Below are 24,025 nucleotides of genomic sequence, written 5' to 3' on the forward strand. Positions count from 1 at the left end.
TATATATTCAGTTTATAAATTAATTGTACAAATCAAAATGTAAAAAAAGATTATCATAACTGATTGAAAGCATTCACAAAAATGTACAAATGAAAAATACCCACAAAACAAAAACTAAATATCAAACAACATGTATAAATAAATATGAACTTGCTATAAGTCATTTGTAAAGGATTATCATAACGCGTATACATATGTTTCTAAATATCCATTGGAAACAAATAAAAGACATACCGTATACAATTTAAACGTTACTTTTTCTTAAGAGAATGTTAAAATAATTTTCCGAGACATTACTGGTGCCCATTAGATATCAAGGCGTTTCAAATTACGCATGCAGCTGTCAGCTATTTACAGCTGTAAAATCATGTTAACAATAATTATAGAACAATAATTTTCCTAGCTATTAAACATATAATGGACATAATTTTGATTAAAAAAAACCTGCCTTTTAAAAATGATTATCATACTTATTGCACAATTATATGACAGTATCAAAGAGTATCATGTTAAACAGGTTTTTTTCTTCAGAATTACTAGGTCAAACTTTTCTTATCATATAAGAAACACAAATTAAAGCATATCATTTATGCTCTTAGTTCAAAATCATTAAAAGGTAGCCATGATAAGAGGAAATCACAACACTAAGTAACAATATTTCCTCTACATTTCACGACAATGACAAGAAATCAATGAATTATATGTAAACTCAACACATAACCTAAGACAGAGACATCAGAATCAAATTGGACATGACATACTAGAAAGTATCTTAGCAAAATAAAACCGAGAACGCTATATGCATCAAAAGTGTCTAATGAGATTATTTTAAAATTTTTCCTGTTCTGGGAAATTAAACTTTGAACTAAAAAAAGATGTTAAACTAAGGATATGCTAAATACATGCATGTGGTAAAGATATAAATGTCATTAAGATTTGGATGAGATTCAATGTCAAAAATTTTTATAGTTACATTTATAAATACTGATAAAAGAAACATTATTCAAATGTTCATAGATTAAAATTACATTGTAATAACTTAAATGTAAGAAAGTTATTACAAAATTATTAAAGTCCTCATCTTCCCCTAAAACTGTATAACAAACAAGTTCCTTGATTTTCCCAAAGATAACAAATCTCAACAGCTTTTGCCTCTTCAAAAGAAACTACCACGCTGTTTTTACAAGACAAGTATACAGAGATCATACACACACCAAATTACCCTTTATTAGAGTATGGTACACAAGAATAAACTATACATTGTATTACCCTTTACAGGAGAACAAAAAGAACACAAGACATGAAATGGATAACAATGCAAGCTCCTTGACTGAAGTTGTACATGTATCATTCCGAGTTCCTTTGTAGCCAGTGTTGGACGGTCTGTCCATTCTGCTCTAGCCACTGGATGTTCATCTGAATGTTCTCCGAGGCTATCTGTACTGCTCGAGTTCCTGATCCAGCATCGTGCTCTTTGAAAAATTGCTGCACCTGTACGTACAGGAAAGGTAAATTGCTATAAGTACTTTTGGAAATTTCTGTTGTAAAACGATATTCTTATTAATAATTTTAAAGCCATGTGTGCCTCTTTGACATTGATATTATGAAACTTAGCATGAATGATACTCATATTTGTACTTCTTGCTCCAAAAAGCATACACAAACTAAAAGTGTATTCATGAATGAAGGTGATATTCTGAGATTCTGAAATTCATACAATGTATGTATTTGCAGCAAAGCATACATTCTAATTTCTCACAGCTTTAAAATCTACAGGCCTAGGTTTGGGTAGGAAAATTAATATCTTAAAAAAGAATCCAACAGAGCAACAGATAAGACAAAAAGGGCCAAATTTATCTTAGTAATTATATCTAATTAAATTTTTTAAAAAGTAAAGAATTTTGTATAATGTATATATTTCAGCAAGTCCCTACCTCTTCCAAGTCGAATGGAGTAGAAAATTCACTTGTACAAGCCTTGATAATATCAGTCTGAGTAAATGACAGCTTAATCTAGGTGTATCCTAAACACTGACCTTCTATCAATAACACTGAGCGTTGTAGGATGAAAGAAAATAGTTTATTTGCAAAATGTTTATTCTATTTCCATTCAATTTGATTTCTTGTAAAAAGGGAATCTAAAGGTCCAGTCTCCAACTGAAAATCACTGTCAGGAATGACCAGATAATACAATCCAAAACGGCCTTAAACTTATCAGGGATGTGAATCGCCAAAGAAGATAAAAAGGAAATCATTCAGTTGTTGGTCTGTTCTGAAATCTAAAGTGAACATTTTTATTTTCAAATCCGTTGAAATTAGTGGATCTGCTGAAAAATCACAACCCTATTATTATGCTGTTGTTACCATGTGACAACAAGTCTGAGAGACAAAAATTTATTGTAACTTTAAATCCATAATATCATCAGTAAATTGTTTTAATATTCAGTATACATATCTTTGGCAATAATCAGATATAAATGCAGAACAACCCCTTACCATTTTCTTAATTTGGACCAGTTTCTCTGCACAAATCTCCATGCCAACAGCCTACCATCAATATTTACAGAGACAAACAGTTGAAATATCTTGTTGTTTAATGATTTTATTGTCCAATGCGTACTGCAGATATCTTTTAAAATAAAAAACAAAAATATATACAATTTATTGAAATATGATATAATTAAAATTTACTGCATACAGGTGCATTTTCTCTTAATGAGATATGTTGAATAAAAGGAGATGTATACTCGTTTCAATATGGAAATCTCGGATTAAACTAACTGGGTTAGAAATACTGTAAACTAACTATTATTCATGTGCGAGAAACATTTGCGTGATTGGTGAGAGCCTCTTGTCACTTATATGTATTGGTTTTATGGGAGTGTTGGAAAAGCGTGGTCACGAAAAATATTCACCGGGAACCAGTTTATCTCCATTAAATTGCGAAATGAAGTCTTTGCGAATAAAAGTTGGTTTACAGTTTCTTATTGTTTAATGATTTTATTGTCTTAAGTCTACTTAATTCATTATTATAAACTTCTACAATCAAAGCATCATGTACAAGTGCATGTACTTGTTCTATAATAATTTTTATAAGAATTCTTTATAAGGTCTGTTGAATAAAAGTATAATGGTTTGGACTAGTATATCTAAGGTTAGACTATTAAATTGGGTTAGAAATATTTTGAATGTCAAACACATCATTTAGAGATATTATATGTATATTATTTTGTTCCTAATAGTTTATAGTCAATCATGTTATGTAATGCCTGCATGCATAATGTAATGTAGCTTTAATAGTTTATTCTATTACTATGATTACAATGTCCAGAAGGTTGCAAATGACAGATTTACCAGATGTTCTAATTCAAATCAAATTCTACATAATTTTTTGTTTCTTGCATCATACTTTGAAAGGTTGGCCTATTACTAAACTAATCATATCTAAGCATTGGTATCATCATCAATTACATTTAATGTCGTCTGCATTTTTTTGCACATAATTTTACAGATAAATTATTCAAGTATTCAAGCTTTCAGTGGCAGCTTCATACAGCTCTTTAAATACAATTTATTTTGTGGTATCTATCCTGTAAACCACTGAACAGCATTTATATGTAATAAATAACTGTATGTACCTGCTAAGCAGAGAGTCGTCCCTAGACTTTGCCAAAGCTTTCACCAGTTGTGACCGCTTTGAAGGTCCTAAAACAGTCAAGTACTGGCTGTTCACAAACGTCCACTCTTTCTCTGATCCATACATAATGCCTGCATTAAATATTCTGCCTTGTAATTCAGGATCAATACTGAAAAAGTAAAACAAAAACACTTTATTAACATCCATCCAATAATCACCATTAAATCACGAGCCTATTTTTTCTTCTTCTTTTTTTTTGGAAAACAAGTAACATGTACATTCTGTGGTATCATCCATATTTGTTGATTACCAATTTTTGTGTATCTTGTTGCTGAGTTTCTCCACAAAATCAAATGTTTATTGAAGTGCTATTATTAAATATTTATTATATTTATAGGATAATTAGGCATAAATTTAAATATTCTAGAAACTGATTTTCACTAAATTCACAATTTAAAATTGATGCCCGGGAATATTAATAAAACCATAGCACTCCCTAGACTGGGTACATGTACATACTTATCTGTGTTCTGTATCCACTGGTTGAAACGATCTGTTGCCTCCTTCACTGTGTTTACATCTCCATAAGATAAAGCTACACTGATAAGCAAAAACTGAAAACGACTGAAATAACAGCAAACCAGCAATCAATCAATCAATCAATCATTCAGAGGATCTTAATTGCAATTCCGGGAAAACTACAGCAATGTCTTTTTTATGCACATACTTAGCATGAGCATCATTTAAAAGCATTCACAAAATTTGATATAAAATCGTACCAAGCAACTCTAAATGTTTGGATACCAATACAGGTAAACCTGGACAAATGATCATTTAACAGAATAAAAAAATATTTAACCTGTGGTTTTTTATCAAGTGTTGAGTTATTTTCTGTCAGGTGGACAGGTCATAGTTCACTCGGTAATACCCAGTGTTTCCATAGAAACCAATCACCAACTTATTACTGTAAACGTTTACAACAGCTAAAATACAGTTACAAAAACCAATTTTAATAAAACATATTGCTCAATTTACATTTTAACAGATATATATTTACCAATAATGTTTATAAAGTTGTACTTGGTGCGATAAAGGTAGAGTTATGTTTATTAATGATAAATTAATGATTAATTATTAATGCTAACTGTTATTAATTAATTACAGTTAACATTGGTTGGATAATCAAAGTACTGAGAGTACTGAAAGACGGGGTCTTAAAAGGTTAAATTTGTAATTGTCCTGGATTTCCTCGAATATGCTTCCAAAATTTATGAGTTTGAATTAGTTGTTACAATCTATGTTAATTCGGCGTTTTTGCAATTGTCTGATTCTTTGTCTAAATTTTACTCAATCCCAGCCTTCATAATTGTAGAAAATTGACACAACGGTATATTATGTAAAATAAGATCCCAAGGAAAATTTTTAAAAATTACTACTAACCGGGAAAATCAAACAACTATATCAAAGTAGATAATTTTAAACATTAGATTTATTCAATTTTGTGATCCAAGGGAAAATCCACAAGTCGGACGGTATCTGTAATAAAAGTTTTATGAAAACCCCGAAAACTCTAAAACGGCTGAATTAACAAACAAAGTGAACATTTGTATACCGATAACAAACACAGGCACCTAACGTTAGAAATATTTTTTTTACAATAAGATTCCAAGAACTTTGACAGTAAAAAGATTTGTCACGGTCGCCATTTTGATTTTTAAGACCGACTTATCTGACACGATTTTCTTCATTTGCGATTCATGCAAAATTAATAGGTAAAAATAAATCTGTTCGCCACTTAATACTTTTTGTGTAAACTCGTGCATAACCTACACGAATTACGATACGACCGTTCCTTTCATTAAAAATCATACTCCGAAAATCAGAGACATACATATGTAAATAAAAGAGATTGTCAACCCCGCTGTTACGGAACCAACCTTACTTTGAGAACTACAAGTGCAACAGCAATCTTGTATAAGTCATTAAATTTGAACCTGACAGTGAACAGGAACCTGTAAATATTTTAAGCATGTTTTATTCATGAAATATTTACAAAAACTCTTTATTTAGTTTTTAAATTACTTTTTTAAAACTTATTGACTTTTCACAAAGTAATGGTAATGCATTACTTTACTCATGTAAATGGTAATGTAATGCATTACTTCAAGAAAATTAAGTAATGGTAATGGTAATTTAATGCCCTAATTCATGAAGTAATGGTCATGTTATGCATTATTTTACAATGTAATTCACACCCAAGCCTGTTCCAACTAAGCCGGAAAACATGAACATTAACATTAATATTGGTTCTTCAATCGATAATATTGTATATAAGTCTTCCAAAATGTATAATCTATTATAGATTATGCTTACAATGCAATTTTAAAATTTAAATTCAGTTGAATCAACTAAAGAGCCAACGAACGAGAAGGCAAATTCAGACTTGTTTTTATTTTCTTTGTACAAAATTCCTTTAGAGACGAACAGCAGTCATACCGCAAGTAGATTGGAAGCCAATGGAACACCTATTTAATTTGTAAAACATCTGTGTATAACCCGTCCCGATTTTAACTTTGGCTTGCGCATGAATCGAAGTTTGGTAGTATTCAGGTGAAAGATTGTCAAAATAAAATTCACATTTTTCAAAAATGGCACATTGCGTTTGGGAACTTAAATTTCGATTCCACCAGTAACCTCTTCTATTGATTAATGAGCTCGTACACCAACTGAATCGTCAACGACGCTGTACATTCAGTTACGTAACTCATTCCACATTTGAACCCGAGCAAGAATATTTTGATTAATAAAATTATTTGTTTATTTTCTAAATAGAACTTTGTTTATACACAGAGGACTTAAAAAGATTTAATGAGTGTTTTTATGATACATATTTACTGAAATGCATGAAATCTTTCTGCACTATTTTCTTACGCGTAGACTCAATTCATGTGTTCTACGCGTGCCTTCCGGTTTGAGAATTCGGCTGACAGTAAACCAATAGACGGGGTCACGTGACTCCGTCTAAAAATCATATAAAAAAGGTACAGTATATGTATTGATGAGATAATGGAGCCATCATAAGATCAAGTCATGGAATTTGTTTGCGTACCGGTATTATTTAATCAAAAGACACTTGAAATGTTTAACAGATTTGTCTAAAAATGTATAATTTGCAAAGATATGTTTTGAAATAAAGTTAGAAATTGCCATTAAAAGGTAAAATTATCATAAACAATTAATCAAAGCATAACGATACCTTGTGTCATGTTGAGCCATACTTTGTTTTCTATAAAGTTTCCTCCTTCTTCCATCTCACCATATACAAATGGCACATACCATTTGTAACTACAAGAAAATAATACATGTTACCACCTCAGATGATTCTGTTTTCCATTTTCCATTTTCTAAAATATCAGCAGAAGAATCATCAAGACATGTTGGGTGTGGGAGGAAAACAAAGTAGAATAGAAATGATCTTAATAAAATCCTCTTTGTGCTCTAGCTATGATGATGATAAATAATAAATGCATATTGTTACCTTATGATCTTTTATAATTATTCTTTTATTTTATTTTGTCTAATCATTTAGTAGGCATGATAATCAAATTCATACTTAATGCTCAAAAAAGTATTTTAAAGTCATACATTCAGGTGAAATTCTGAGAAAATAGTGTATGAAGTGTATTTGGAGCACAGCATACAGTGCATTTCAATCCTTAAACCTTTTGATATGCAGGCCTAGGTTTGGACAGGAAAAGCAATATCTTAAAAATGAATTAGAGCAAGAGATACCAGGTTTCTTAGTATTCATATCCCATGAAATAAACTTATAAAGTATATGTTTCAGCAAGTCCCTGAATCTTCCAAGTCAAGTGAATTTTTACTCCATCTGACTTGGAAGATGCAGGGACTTGCTGAAACATGAAACAAGGATATCCTTCATAATATCAGTCAGTGTAAAAGAAACATTCCCAAACCTGGAAAAAAACAATGCCGACTTAGTTTGATAGTATCCAAACAAAACAATACAATGAATTTTGAAACATCTGACCTTCCATCAATAATTAAGGAATGAATTCAATATTTATTTGTTTTATACGATATAAAATGGTTTGGGGCAGTTTACGCTTTATAAACCGCGAAGCGGTTTATAAAAAAGCGTAAACTGTTTTATATCGTATAAATCTAATAAATATTGAATTCATTCCTTATAATTTAATTTGTTTACTCTTCATTGTAAATAAAAACGGTCATTTGCCCTTTAAAAGGACGTAAAATTGTACAAAATTCAAACGTAACGTCAGGCGTATTGATACGTTTTTGACCTTTGTCTTACTATGACGTAGGCAACATTCTTTATACGATATAATAATTTTCTAGCCAATCAGAAAGCGCGTTACAATCAGAATTAAATTATTCTGGAATTATCTCTAGTTGCAAAATATCTAACAATTTCTACTCATTTTGATTTCTTGCAAATATAAGTATTATGCTTTTGTTTTTACGTCACTGTATGTTTGTGAGAAATTTATTGTAACTTTAAATCCTAAATATCATCAGTAAAGAGTTTGGATCTTCGGTGTGGACATCTTTGTCAATAATCAGATGACATCAATGGAGAAAACCTCACCATTTCCTGCACAAATCTTCATGCCAACTGTATACCATCAACATTTCCAGAGACACATGTAATGACAGTTGAAAATATATTGTTGTTTAATGGTTTTATTGTCCAATGTGTACTGCAGATATCTCTAAGAATAGTAATATGTGATTTATTGTAATCTTGTATAATTAAAAAAATAATATATACTTCGTTGAACTCAGTCCTGTGGGTGATGTTGGTGTCTCGGGATGATACAGGGTGTAAAATGGAAAAAGGTATGTATTATTCTTTATATATAATTAAGATATAAAACATACAAGTAGAGGTACTTGTTCTATAATATTTTATAAGAATTCTTTATTAGATATGTTGACTAAAAGTATATTGGTTTGGACTAGTACATGTATATCTGAGGTTAGACTAACTGGGTTAGAAATACCTTGAATGTCAAACACATCATTTAGAGATAATACATGTATATAATTTTGGTCCGAATGGTTTATGGTCAATCATGTCATATTACCTATACTAGAATGAAGCTGAGTTGTTACACATTTCTATCTAATACAGAGTCAAGCAGGTTCCAAATGGCCAATTTACCATATGTCCTCAATTTTATAAAATTCTCCAAAACATTTTTCTGGCTTTTTGCATTATATATTCTTTAAAAGGTTGGTCTATAACTAGACTAATCAAATCTGAGCAGCAATATAAATTGCATTAACGCCATTTTTGGCAAGTTAAAAGGATGAATTAGATTTATTCAATTGCAAATGCTTTCATGCAGTGGCAGCTCTTTGAATACAATTTATTTCATGGTCTTTATTCCATAAACTGCTGAACAGCATTTATATAGTATGCATGTATAGCTCACCTTGATATTTCTTTAAATATTTGACAATACGTGTATTCTTTAAAATATTTCGCAATACGTATAAAAAGTTAAAAAAAAAAGACGACAACCAACAACAATCCGAAAGCTCTCAAATTATCTTGTCGCAACCAATGGTCAAGATCAAAACATCGTTCTCAACTACTTGAAAGTCAAATGAAAACCAGTCACCCCGACAAGACAAAGAAATGTGTTCATTTCATATACTTAATACATTATACTGGGTGAACACTTAGAACTCTGGTTCAGTGTATGTTATTTCCGTGTAGCTATTTAATCGTCCATCCAAATTTTTTTTCAGACCATAAAACTACAGATCTGCTTGCTAGCTGGTACAAGGTAAAAGCAGAAAACCAAATAACGTACAACCTTTTGTATGCACATGATGCTTTATCCCTTTACATAGCAATGACGACTTAATTTTTACCATGCGTTTGTAAGTTGATGTATTCTCTATTTCAGCTGAAAGCTCAAGTGAGTTTTTCTGAACAGTTTTTGTCCGCCATCAGTCTGTCTGTGCACAGGGGCATCGTATCCGCTCTACACTCTATGATATATATGAAGAATACAAAAGGGAAGAATCGAAAGTAGGACACGATTTGTAAACAAAGTCAAAAAACAACTTATTTGACAAAGATTACGCAAATCCTCCCACACAATGTTGCAAAGATTGTCAAAAACACGTTCATATTGAAATATTCCTAATAAACTCGGTAAAAAGCGGTTTTTTTAACATTAAAACCACTGTCTGTTGCAGACATTCAATCTCTTCGCCCAAGAAAAGATAAGGTACTTTCTCTTTTTATTATGTTCATGATAGTAGAAATTTTGGCGATAAATTGTAAAATGTCTGGGAAAATTTTCGTCTTATGTAACTACCGTACTGTAAGCATAATAACATTCGTTCCGAAATATTTGACATGTTCTTTAATTAGCGTAATTTAATATGCAATTGTTTAAAAACAAATATATATTTCCTATCATTTAATCTTTTGTAGAAATGAAATATATACTAGTAATGTGATATTGACAATTAAAACAATGCTAAAATTCTTAGGTAACGACAATTAATTTTGAAGGAATGGGTTGCAAAGACAATAAATGAATGATGAGTATTTTAATTGTTGAATAAACAAATAATTTAAAAAAAATATATGTCAACACCAACGTAGTTTTTCATTAACATTTTAGAGGAGAAAAAAATATTTAAAATTAAATATTGTTTCAACACTTTTTCATCATCATTAATTTTTTATTCTAAAATTACTAAGTAGTTTATTCCTATACATCTGCAGATTTCGGATGGCAGATCTATAGAGTTATCTTTTCTTGGGCGAAGAGATTGAGTGTCTGCAGCAGACAGCGATAGGAATATTTCAATATGAACGTGTTTTTTGGCAATATTTGCAACATTGTGTGGGAGGATTTGCGTAACTTTTGTCAAATAAGTTGTTTTTTAACATTGTTTACAAATCGTGTCCTACTTTTGATTCTTCCCAGCGTAGAGCGGATACGATGCACCTGTGGTTTGTGGATATTTTTTTCACATTTTCGACTTCCTCTCTAGAACCAATTCAATTAAATTTTGTACAAAACATCAATAGGGTAGGGGTTTAGGTTTATTAGTCCCCTAACGGTTTTCACCGGAGGGGACTATAGCTTTCCTCTGCGTCCGTCAGTCCGTCTGTCCGTCCGTCTGTCTGTCTGTCCGTCCGTCTGTTTGCTCCACTTCAGTTTTCTACACTTTTTTTCGTTATGCGTTTGGGGAATAATATGAAATTTGCTGAACAGCTTCAAAATGTCAAACTACAGAACAAGTTTACACTTTTGTAGCGTCTGGTTGACATATTTTCGAGAAAATTAATTTTTTATATTCCAATTTTTTAATGTTCTGGTTTGATATTCTGCATAACAGTGCATTGTTTTTACAATTTCTACAAACTGGTAGCAATCGCAACTTCTCGGACCTTTCCGGCAAGGTCGTAAAAACCTCGAATGTATTACCTGGGCGTCTATGACAACCCCCCCCCCTTTTTTTTTTTTTTTTTTTTTATAAAACTTGATATAAATAGAACACATTTTACGATATACTTCATTAAGGTAAACGTTATACACTAAAATATATCATAGAAGCGACATACAAGACTGTCTAGCCGATACTTATTTTAATGGGAAGCGACATCATTTTTTACAAAATTCTAACATCCGGTGATGTTAATACATTCGAGGTGTTTTTCCGAGCTTCCCGGAAAGGCCGAGAAGTTGCGATTTAAACCGGTAGGGGACGTGTATTGCTTATGCAATACTCTCAGAATGCTTGTTTAAATGGAGATCCATAAATTTTTTGAAAGGGAGATAATTAGGAATTATTGAAAAATGTTCTTCTCAAACACCATTTGCCTAGAAAAGCTGACACTTGTGTGGAAGCATTCTCAGGTAATGTACAAATTGTGATCCTAGAGGTAATGAGGGGCCAAATTGGGGTCGAATTTTTACATTGGAATATATAGTGAAAATGTATTCTTTAAAACCGATAGGACTGGAATGCTGTAACTTGTGTGGAAGAATCCCCAGTTAGTGTTCATTCAAATTTGTTCAAAGTGTGAATTTTATATCTTGTTAAAAGTTTTATTTGGTAATAAATGTATCGACTTAAAAACTTATAAGTTTATTGATACGATGCAATTTCCATGTTGGAATTTATCTTTGTCGCTGTGTAATATACAGCGTAAAAGATTGAATCGTATTATTAAATTTTTAAGGTTTTAAAAAATTACAGTTCATACAGTACGCCGGGAAATTTTCTTTCCCGTTTTATTTTCGCCCCTTTCGCCGTCAGTGTCAACGGATGAATTTAAAACTGGTCAAATCACAATGTCTCAGATTTATCTCTCTGTAAACATAACTGTGTCAGGTAGAATTCAAGAGAAGGCAAAACTGTATACAAGTGTAGAAGAGTGAAAAAACACGGTGCGAAAAATAACAATAAAAATTACATACTGTATTGCTTATAGAGTTGTATAATTATTTGTTTTAACAGGATGTCTTATCTTGTTCAAAACAAAGCATGTATCAATACGTTATTAATTCTGGTAGTATTACTAACTCATTTTGTGTTACATTTTATCACAAAACTAGAATTATCTGTTTCAAGGGAAGCAAATCTTCGAACTTAAGAATACTAAAACTGAAACAAACAAAAAACAAAACACAATTAATACTATTTTAATGATGAATTATTTTTTTAAAAGTTTATAGGTGCGTGCATTTGATAGACAGAACGTACATGTATCAAACAAAGCATGCTAATTTTTAAGGATACATAAGAATTAAATGGTAATATAAATCTAATTCAAAATACAATGTATTTAATTGGAGTAAATTTCGTAAAGTAGATGAAATCTCATAATATTCCATCTCATAGTCACCAATGCAGTTGCTGTCATAAAAAAAAATTCCATTATAGATCGTTTGTCATAAACCTAGCATAACAAACTTAAAACAGGAAACGAGGTTACATCGCCACATAGAAATTCCTTCGATGTATATCTTTATCATCTAGTCCATCTTCTGGGTGAATTGATCAGAGGAAGGTCTTAAGGTACTTGGGGAACTGTCGCCCACTCTTGAATTTATCCTCCTGATGATCTTCACCAGACATTCTCTAGAGAGGATATATCATTTGAGGCATTTATTTATGTAAATATTTTACATGTAACATTTTTATTACAATTCAATCGATATTACTGTTAAGCAAAGTTATCTTTTGTGTACGTTACTTACTTCTTATCATCCGTATAACCCTTATTGTTTTCCTTTGCTTGCAATTGGTTCTCGATCAGTTCTAATGCTTTGGTGGCTACTGTAGCAACCTTTTGCTGTCATTGAGAGAAAATAACTTTTACTTGTTGAAGACAGAAATAAAGAAAAATCATTATTGTCAATTCTATAATTAAAAAAATTATCATAATTAAAGCGCTGTTAACAAAATTACCATCAAAACTTTAACTTCGGGGTTGATGTCTCCCAGTTTTAAATTGTTCATGATCCCGATTGAGTGAAAAGCTGAGAACCAGGGTAGAAAATCTGTTTCCTTTTCCATGTAATTTAACAAGTCCATAACAACAGACATATTCAAGGGTTTGGTTCTGTAACATTGCATCTACAGTTTATTATTTCAAATTTTGTTATATACTTTTATACATATGCATTATAAACATATAAAAAAAAATTCCATACCTTGCAAAAATACTAACGGCATCGTACAGCAAATGTGCTCTATCTCCCGGTGAAAAAATCTAAAAATAGAAACATATTCAAAACAAAGGTAGGGTATGCGTGACAGAATAATCGTAATATATTTGGTTGTCAAGTAATTGTAAGTTGAATATTGTTTTTTTATTTCCAGTGGATAGTGGTACGGAGATTAATCATGCTGTAATAATAATTGGTACTAATGTTAATTATCTTATGATGATGGTGATATTGATGTTAATTATGCTGTGATGATAGTGATACTGATGTTAATTATGCTGTGATGACAGTGATACTGATGTTAATTATGCTGTGATGACAGTGATATTGATGTTGTTTATGCCGTGATAGAGAGTGGCATAGATGTGATCATGCTGTGGTGATAGTTGAATGAAGTTTATGATGTTGTGTTGATAGTGAAACTGATGATGATCCTACTGTAATGATAGGAGTACTGCCGTTGATCATGTTGTGCTGATAGTGGCCATTGATGTTTTTCATGCTGTTGTGATAGTGGAATGAAGTTGAAAATGTTGTGTTTATAGTGATACTGATATCAAACATACTGTGATGATTATGCTGTTTCGAAATCTGCTGAGAGTGGAACGGATATTGATTCTGCTGTGACGGATTGTGGTTGTTATGTTGATTATACTGTGATGGATGTCGACAGTGATGTTGATCATGCTAGATTAATGAAGGTCTTCCATGTCTAACGGAAGATCTTCTTGTTGCTGCTATGTTTCTTTTCCTCTATTATCATCTTTTTTTTCCTGACACGTTTTCTCAAAAACGCTTAAGCCAATTTTCATGAAACTTTCAGATCTTACTTTGTAAATTTGTAAGAAAATTAAAGCGGTCGATCATTGTTTTGGTAGAAACTTCTGGTCCCAATATATTAAATATTTCATATTCTTGCTTAAAAAGCAAGTTTCAGTGATGGTAAATAGTGTTCTGCCGCAGTGCCATTTGCATATCAGAAAGTCAACCGTCATTTTCGGTTGTCAACGGAAGGAAATGAAAATCATAAAAACAAATTTTACATTTTTGATTTTTAATTTTTTTTCTGTTATTTTTCTTTTAGGGCGCTTTAAGAAATGCAGAATATGAAATTTATCTTAAAATCGATGCACGTTTTCTCAAAATTTTGGGCTTCAAAGTCTGAAGCAAGCTAGGGTCTTCGAAGCTCAGTCGTGGTCATGTGCGCAGGCAACCCGGGCTCAATCACCGAGTTTCTTATATTTTTTCTTCCTTAATTGTGTTATGATATATGATTTTGAAATGATATATTATACTAATTTCAGGGTTTTTTAAAATCAAAAATCGCAATAATAGCGCCTTTGTAAGTATACTTTAATGTCTAGTGAAATCCCTTTAGAGGGTTAAATGGAGTTTGATGAAGTGTTAAGAACTGATAGAAAAGAACAACTATCCCTATAATCTATTTTATGCTGCATTCAAACGAAAGATGTCTTGTTGCTCGCAAAGAGATCGCGTCAGGTTATGATACCGATGTTGATCAAGTTGTGATTGATATGCCACTGTTTTAAGTTTTGCAGAGAGTGTTATGTTCCTAATGATTATTATGATTATGAAGATATCTAAATCCGAAGGTGTTGACAATGGTGGTTTAATGCAGCTGATGCTTACTATCGTTTATTTATTGGGGTTTTTTTATAACTGGTTGTAATTTTATGGCAGTAGAGTTGATAATAATAAGTGCACATTTTTCTGATGCTTGTTGTAAAGCTGATCCTGATAGATTCCCTTGTGATTGTGATGGTTTTGTGTGTTATAACGAAGCTGTATTGGGTATAGATATTTTGATAATACCTCATCTTTATTATATGTGATTGATATTTGTCGTGGCTTTTGGAATTTTTGTTTACCTTATGATTCATCATAAGCTGATCAGTAATTGCTTTCCAAGATTCGAGGTCATAGTTCACCCTGTAATATCCATTATCTCCATAGTTACCTTTTACGAGTTTGAAATGACCGCTTATATTGATAATTGCTGCGAAAAATAATCAACATGAAATAATCAAGTAAGTCATGATTATGACGTTTGCAATACATACAGTACATTTGCGTAAAACACTTTGAGTCATTGAGTACATGTGTAGTACATGTAGTATCTTCTCACTGAACCCATAGATCACAATGACATCTTTATTCTAAGTCTATACATATATTTAGAAATTTAATACTAGTACTATCCAAGTGTTTTTCATATTACCTGTTTCTTCACGCAGCAAAATCATTTTTCTTGAAAAATGCCCATGTTGGTCCAATATTCCGTATTGAAAGGGAATTGACCATCTAGAAGAAAAAGCAATTAAAATCAAGTATATTGATATCACCATGGACATTAAAGCTTAAACAACCGAAGTGAATGTCATGTGCAAGTGTGGTAATGTAATAACATAGGTGTGGTACGACTGGCTGTGGTGTTCAAGATAAATGGTTCTTGGGATATCCGAATCTCGGAATGATTTCGACGGACAGTCACAAGAGGATATGCCCTCTCCCCCATCCAAGTACTCATGACAGCTTTTAAGTCTATGACATCTTCAGAAGACTAGAACATTCAATATAAATGGAATATTATTTGAAAGTCCTTGGTCGCCATATCTGCTAAAATATTTATCATTTAATATGTTTTTGTCTAAAACTTACGTTTGATAAAGCTTGCCATAAATCATCGCTAACCACATTGCTATATTTGTTCTGGTTTAGGTAATTGTTTATTCCATTCATAAATGCTTTTTCACCAAGCAACCCTCTGACCATGCACACGATTGAAGCTCCCTATAGTTAAAGTAGTACACTTTAGAACCAACAAATATATCCTGTTTAAGAATTGGGTTTAAGGTGTCAATTTATATTTGAAAATTTCCTAGTTTAGCATAAGTGACGCCGTTAAATATACTAAAATCGGGAACAGCAACTGGTTGATTTAAAGCTTGAGAATTCGTGAAGTCCTCGTTCACCATCAACAAAATTTTCGTAGTAAAATAGTTTTTCTAAAATAGAAAAAAAAATACAAGTAATGATCAAAGGATGATTGGTATAATAAAAATCATCTGTTATTAATTAAAAAAAGATGAAATAAATTCAATCTAATTAAAATAAAACTAGTTAAACCGCTCCTCAACGTAATAAGTGTACTGAATGCCATTCTTAAGTCATTAAAAAAATGATGAAATTATTTGCATATACCATGCTCCATTCGTTATTAAAGGCTTGAAGTCCTAAATATTGCATAAAGGAAGCAAATCCCTCATTCAGCCATAAGTCATCCCACCACTGCATAGTAACTATGTTTCCAAACCACTGCAATAAACTTAAAATCATTTATTCTTGAACCATTTATAATTTTTTTTTAAATCAAAAGTTTTTTTTATTAATTTTAACTGAGGACAATTACAATAGAAAAGGACTCAAATTTATCAGATTTAACGTACTGCCAGAATCAGAAACAACATTCGACAGGTTTACAGTTTGAAACGGTTGTCTATAAATAATAACCCCAGAATAAATGAGCTTAGTCTTTTTTGTTGTGATAGAGTGAAAAGAGTGCTTAAATATAGTGCCACGATGACTAAAAGCAACAATGCAATGAGCACCATATCTCTGAAGTTTTACTATGATATAATTTCATTAACAAGTTGTTACTGATTAAGACTAAAACTGCTCTCCTACATGTATGCTTTTCATAGTTTTGTGTCATTCTGACAATATTCAATTTTCACTGAAGAAATAAATAACAAAGATCAAAGGTTCATCTAGAAATAAACGTTTGTCACAATTCCGTAAAACCTAAAAGTTTCTCAGAAGAGTGATCAATTACGAAGTTCATATTAGTTGATGTTAACCTTTTAACATTGTTATCTAATTCGTACATTTGAAAGTTTTAAAACAATCAGATTGCTTTAAAATTATAAACTTAACCGGGTTTTTATGTTTATGATAACGCAACAGTCGACCATCATGCAATGATCATCGTAACGTACATCATAAATATGTTCTCTTTAAACACAGAAATTAAGGTTTTCACTCTTCAGAAGGTTTATATATATATAAATATATATATATATATATATATATATATATATATATATATATATATATATATATATATCTTCAAATGTAATAAACATTTTATCAATATGCCGAAAATTTTGCGCTAAAATTGTATTGTTGGCAAAACCGAGTTCAAACTTTTTATGCATGATTCAAAAATGAAAAAAAGACAAATTAAGAATTAAGAGTTGTTAATGCAATTACCCATATTTCATATGTGAAATCCCATAAAAGTGAACTATATGTTATCTGAATAATTATTCTAGATGATTTTTCATAATACGTAATTGATCCATCCATTTATTGTATTATTGTAAGTAATAATATCTTCAACCTGATGAGCAATTTCGTGGGCTATGAGTAACGCCGTGCTTTTCTTCATTTGGTATCCAGAGTTTATGGGTATAACAAGCCTGGGTCTTTGATAAGAAATCAATCCCCAGTTTTCCATCGCTGACATTTTGTGGTAAGGAACAGCAATCATGTCTATCAAAATTAATCAATCAAATCAATCAATCAATCAATCAATCAATCAATCAATCATTTATCATATACTGTAATTTATAAAGGTTATAACGATTAATTTCATTTTAAGATTTTACAGCAAAACCGATTCTTTTCTTATCAGTAGAAAAGAAAGAGATTTTCGAATTTTTTATTGGTGAGAAATACATGTTGTATCTGATAATTTTGTCTTTTTTTTCTCTCAATATTTTCCTCCATTGACAAACAATCTTAGACAAGACTTTGTGAATTGGGACTGAGAAAAACGGGGGAAAATGTTGTTGTTGTTTTTTTTACAGCTACTCGAAAGCCCTCTCCCCTTTCCCCAACAAACAGAAGCTACCCATGGGCTTCATTGCTTACGTGAAGACCAGTTCCTTGTACCATTCTATATGTTTATAAAACATTTTCCTATATTTTTCTAATTTCTATGTTATACTAAGAGGCCATCTTGGGGCATTAAGTATTACTTCGGGGGTCACGCTTTTAACAATAAGAATATTTACTATTTGAGGATGCTTGCATAGATATATTACAAATTGTGCAATTGTAGTTCTTGAGAAGATTTTTAAGTCTTTTCGCGATATCTACTCTAAACTTAGAACCCCTCTTAGGTCCCGAGTATTAGTCTGGCGGTCAAGATTTTAACAATTAGGAATCTACGTTATTTGCATAGTAATCTCACAAATTGATTGTAAAACATTATCCAAGAAAAACCTGGGCGCCTGTAAAGTGCGAAACGAAATCGAAACGAAACGAAATCGAACGAAACGAAACGAAACCAATCGAAACGAAACGAAATCAAACGAAACGAAACCAAAAATCGAAACGAAACGAAACGGAATTTAAACAAAACTAATATCATTTTTGACTACATAAAAGTGAAAATAAATTCATTGAAATAAATTTTTGAACCATAAAATATAATTACATGTATGTTTCAGATTGCCGCTGTAAATTTTTAAGCCGATTATCCGAAATTTGCAAAAATTATATAATTGTGTAAATAAGTGATGTTCATTCCTATACCTTTTAATGTTTCATTAAATGATATTCAGACGTTAAGAGAGAGAGAGAGAGAGAGAGAGAGAGAGAGAGAGAGAGAGATGCCTTAAAACTTATCAGCGACATCACATAGCAAAGTATATACGCAAGTTTTGGGAGAGAGAGAAAGAAAGAGAAAGGTAGAGATATGACGATGATACTGAAGGAGACATTCTAACATCAATTTTCTTTCTATCTATTTGAAATATTGTAAAAATGAAACGATCGAATACAATGTGATGTAGAGCATACTGGTTGGTTACCAGTTTCTAACATATAATAAGAATTGTTGTAATATCTATAGCATGAATTTGGACGTCGTAATTTGACAAAATTAACTTGCAATATAAAGATGATTATACTGTAAACGTATTAAAAAACTGTCTTTACCCCTTTGGCTATGTATTATATTTTGCGGTTTTGGCGGAAAACGGCGTCCGCAAAATCAAGTACATTGCCAAATGTAAATTATATAAGTAGATAAAAAGGTAAATTCAGAAATGCGCTAATTCAAATCCATGCTAACTTGTTGAAAAATTATATTCCGCCAAATATTGTACACCCTAAATCTAGTGCGTTTACAGTATTTACGGAGACATTCCAACTACACGATTTTTTTATATCGATATAAAATATTGTAAAAATGATTCAACTACATTGTGCGTGCGTGTGAAAGGGGGAGAAAGAGGGGATCATGTTTGATTTAAGGTAAAACACAGGTAAGAAACCTCTTTATATTGCACGTTAATTTTGTCAAATTACGACGTCCAAATTCATGCTATACTTTCTTATCATATGTTAGAAACTGGTACCCAACCAGTATGCTATAAATCACATTGTATTCGATCGTTTCATTTTTACAATATTTCAAATCGATAGAAAGAAAATTGTTGTTAGAATGTCCCCTTCAGTATCATCATCAAATCTCTACCTCTCTCTTTCTCTCTCTCCCAAAACTTGCGTATATACTTTGCTATGTGATGTCGCTGATAAGTTTTAAGGCATCTCTCTCTCTCTCTCTCTCTCTCTCTCTCTAAACGTCTGAATATCATTTAATGAAACAAATTAGAAACATTAAAAGGTATAGGAATGTACATCACTTATTTACACAATTCTATATTTTTTGCAAATTTCGGATAATCGGCTTTAACATTTACAGCGGCAATCTGAAACATACAGGTAGTTATATTTTATGGTTCAAAAATTTATTTCAATGAATTTATTTTCACTTTTATGTAGTCAAAAATGATATTAGTTTTGTTTAAATTCCGTTTCGTTTCGTTTCGATTTTTGGTTTCGTTTCGTTTGATTTCGTTTCGTTTCGATTGGTTTCGTTTCGTTTCGTTCGATTTCGTTTCGTTTCGTTTCGTTTCGATTTCGTTTCGCACTTTACAGGCGCCCGAAAAACCTCGGTGGTCGGTAAAATATGAATAAAGTTTAAATAAATGAAAACACAAAGAACGAATAAAATTTAAGAGTTTTCAATTATATTGTATTGAAAAACATCTGAAGAAAAAACTAACAACTCGTTCTAGTCGTTCTTTGTCTTTTCATTTATTTAAGTGTTATATATATATATATATATATATATATATATATATATATATATATATATATATATATATAGTCAAGTGGTTCTAGAGAAGATGTCAGTGAAAAATGTGAAAAGTTTAAAGACTGACAGACGGAGAGACGGACGGACGGACGACGGACAACTAGTGATCAGACTATCCACTCACCTTCGGTTCAGGTGTTCTAATAAAAATATTACCAAGATTTGGTAGTGGGTACGATACTTCAAACAGAGTGTTATAGTAGTCTAGAATGATCCCACCAGCATCCAGAGAGAAATCCACAGTTTCCATCAGACTCGTACGGTCGTAGTAAACTGTCATCTAGATAGTGAGGGAAACATATAGTAAGAGGGCTCGATGATTAAGTTCCATTTTTAGACTGTATTGATCTCCTTTAGCAGAAAATATCAATATAATGATATAGGAAAATACTAAAAATAAAATTATAAAATGTACTGATATTTTCTTTTTAACTAAATGCTAAACAAATGATATCTTTTAAATTTAAGTAGATTTTATTATTAATTTGTTAACCATCCAACCTCCTTAAGGTTCATAGATACTGCGATAGCAGAGATAACTTTCTCAAAAATGCTCTTGTTGATTCTGTTACCCTCTGGAGATTTTTTTTTTGGAAAACTGTTTTTAAAAGGTAAAAATTTATTTTTGAGAATATATAAGAACCGCATGGGGCATTAAGATAAATTATATTAATATAGAATTTTTATATCACAAAGTACAGTGCTTTATGAAACATATTCAAGATTTAATTCAATTCACGTTAAATTCTTATTAGTGATTTATTGGTAGCGTAAATAGAATAAGTTTTACATATTTCAAATTTCAAATTCAATAGCAACAAATTTACTTACATTTACTCCAGATTTCGTTAGCTTGGACTTCCCTTTATATTCACCAATTGCGAATGCTACCAAGTAAGTGCTCATTTTAACACTTTGTTGAAAAGTGTCCAGCACAAGATTATTTTTCCTTGGTATGGAATGTACCCGAGGCATGTTGAAGAGAGAGATGTGTTTTTTCTCCCTGACAATTGACATCGAAAAATTGGCCTTCATAGCGGGCTCGTCAAAGCAAGGAAACGCCTTCCGAGCACTTGCAGGTTCAAACTGGGTGGAAGCTAGGTATCTAGGAATCGTGCAATCAGTGAGTATAAAACATATCAGAACACTTTAAGATGGACACTTGTTCAATATTTCAATATAACAAACATACCTTGAACTTTTATTTGAAGTAAAGAACTCTGATAAATAAAACCGTCTCCATTAATGACCAGTATCCCATCGAATACGATGGTGATTAGAATTTCGGCATCTTTCGAAATGGCATCTTCCATTATAAGAAGAAGTTGATCAGTATCGTTTTTCATCTGCATACGAACTTCTTTTTGCTCGTTGGAAGGGATTATCGTCAGTGTTGTCTGAGAAATTACTAAATCTTTAGAATGTAGAACAACGAAGTTAGTTGTTTCTCGAATTTCGCATTTGATTTCCACCTTTCCCGAGAACCTGAATTCTGTAAGATTGGGATGGAGAAATATATCGTACTTCAATGGAATAACTGATTCTGGAAGTCGGATGTTATTCCAAAGAAATCCCTCTGATGATTCTTGATTCAAAGAAGACAGAGATTCAGAAGATACATTTCGTTGCGACAAAAAGCCAAAAATTGGTTCTAATCCACAGTGGTAGCACATAAACATAAGTAAAATGAATTTTGCCATGACTCTCTTTCAGGAGGATCAAAATCAAATTATCTTAATACATAGTAGAGATCGGGCTCTTATATTATACTTTACGTCATGGTGATAATAATTTTTCATCATTTAGGACATTTACTGTCATTCGTAATTTCATTTTGAAATTAATGTTGAATTTCTAGCATTTTGGTGGAAATTAGACCTATTTATACGCATTTATAATATGTTTATACAGTTTTTTTAAGTAGAGTTCCCAAGCAACAATTTTTTCATCGTCACACTCTGAGTCGTGGTAATGCCATGGTTGTTTGTTATATGAACTATAGAAAAATGTTTAACCGCATTGTGATGTGTACTAGTATTTCTCCGAGCATTACAGTTCATTAATAGATTTATCATAAAATAGACAAAAACCTTATCCATATATAATATCTTAGTTTTAGGAATTGAAAACACTGCGAGCACCACGGTGCATTGTTCTACAATGCGCATATTTGCATGTATGATAATATATTTACACTTTAGTGTCTTCATTTGTCTGTGATAACACTTGTTACCAAAGTAAGGTATAATTAAATTCAGCTCATCAATGACGTAAATCGTATATCATTGGGGCGCAAGCGGGGGTTTTCATAATTATACGAAGTAGAATAACGTACGTACTAATGTCAATCAATAATTCAATATTTAATTGTACAATTGCTTGAAACTATTATATAAATACTAGTAAATGTTATACGGAATCATTGATTTCATTGAGTATCCCGAGATGCTAATCAAAGTCGGAGCGTGATTAAAACTATTGGAAAAACTGTTATCAAAACTATGTAAAAGGGTTTCGGGCTTTATTGGATATGATCATTCCTTAAGGTCATACATATTAAGGGACACCTCCATGATGTGACGTATTGTTTATCGATATAAACAATAAAACCAAGTGTAATTATATAAGTAGTTTCTTTCTAACTATTGTCACCTAACAGCGAAGCGCAGTTGGTTAGAGGGCTGTTAAAGAAAGTATTATAAGTATCATGTATTTTAATCCTGATTTATATCGACAGATGTCCCATACCACCTTAAACCTCTGTAAATTCACATCAAATAACAATCTGAATGCTGGTAATAGCATGTAGTATTATAATAGCATGTAGCATTATAATAATAATATATTGGAGAGTGTACAACACACTGATTAATAACAGCAGTTGTTTAAATAACTGGTTGTCCCGAAAATTTGAAAATATCAATTGTTTACGTCGTTATCCATTTTAAGTGCTTTATATATTCAGTATACTGGTTTAAGGTCTATATATTAGGTTAGTCACTTTAAAGATGCCTAGTGTTGTTCATTTTATTTAGTACACTATATATATATATATATATATATATATATATATATATATATATATATATATATATATATATACACACTTTGGAACTGTTCATTTTCTTTTTCTTTTTTGATTATTTATACCTGTGTGATATATTCAAAACGATACCCGCTGGTAGGGAATATCGACGCGTTATGACATTCACGTTATGTTTTTCTGTTGATTTTATAAGGAATAAGGAATCATTCTTTGACTATTATGAGGTGATAATTTTGGTCGGGGTGTGATCAAATCCAATAAAGCCCTTCGGGCTTTATGATAGATTTGATCACGCCCCGACCGAAATTATCACCTTATAACATTCATAAAATGATTCCTTAT

The 24,025-nt window shown here is 31.4% G+C and overlaps 1 protein-coding gene and 1 pseudogene across 1 annotated transcript; both read right to left on the reverse strand.

Moving 5' to 3' along the window:
• Nucleotides 1-1,347: 1,347 nt before the first annotated feature.
• Nucleotides 1,348-6,947, reverse strand: LOC128175715 (uncharacterized). Its single transcript, XM_052841539.1, has 6 exons — nt 6,893-6,947; nt 4,565-4,619; nt 4,156-4,260; nt 3,670-3,805; nt 2,496-2,546; nt 1,348-1,491 (listed from the first exon to the last, which is right to left on the reverse strand). The coding sequence occupies exons 1-6, from the start codon at nt 6,945-6,947 to the stop codon at nt 1,348-1,350; spliced, it is 546 nt and encodes a 181-aa protein (XP_052697499.1).
• Nucleotides 6,948-12,359: 5,412 nt separating this feature from the next.
• LOC128177653 (leucyl-cystinyl aminopeptidase-like) lies at nt 12,360-23,660 on the reverse strand (annotated as a pseudogene).
• Between the last annotated feature and the right edge of the window lie 365 nt (nt 23,661-24,025).

The sequence above is a fragment of the Crassostrea angulata genome, chromosome 3, assembly GCF_025612915.1.
Source record: "Crassostrea angulata isolate pt1a10 chromosome 3, ASM2561291v2, whole genome shotgun sequence".
Taxonomy (NCBI): Eukaryota; Metazoa; Mollusca; class Bivalvia; order Ostreida; family Ostreidae; genus Magallana; species Magallana angulata.

What these genes read in the sequence shown, in the direction of transcription:
- LOC128175715 (XM_052841539.1), bottom strand. Translation starts at nt 6,947, where the DNA reads ATGGAAGAAGGAGGAAACTTTATAGAAAACAAAGTATGGCTCAACATG. An exon ending in GGTTTCTATGGAAACACTGG is followed by an intron (nt 4,261 to 4,564) that starts GTATTACCGAGT and finishes CTGTTATTTCAG; the next exon opens with TCGTTTTCAGTTTTTGCTTA. An exon ending in TGGTCCAAATTAAGAAAATG is followed by an intron (nt 1,492 to 2,495) that starts GTAAGGGGTTGT and finishes CTGTACGTACAG; the next exon opens with GTGCAGCAATTTTTCAAAGA.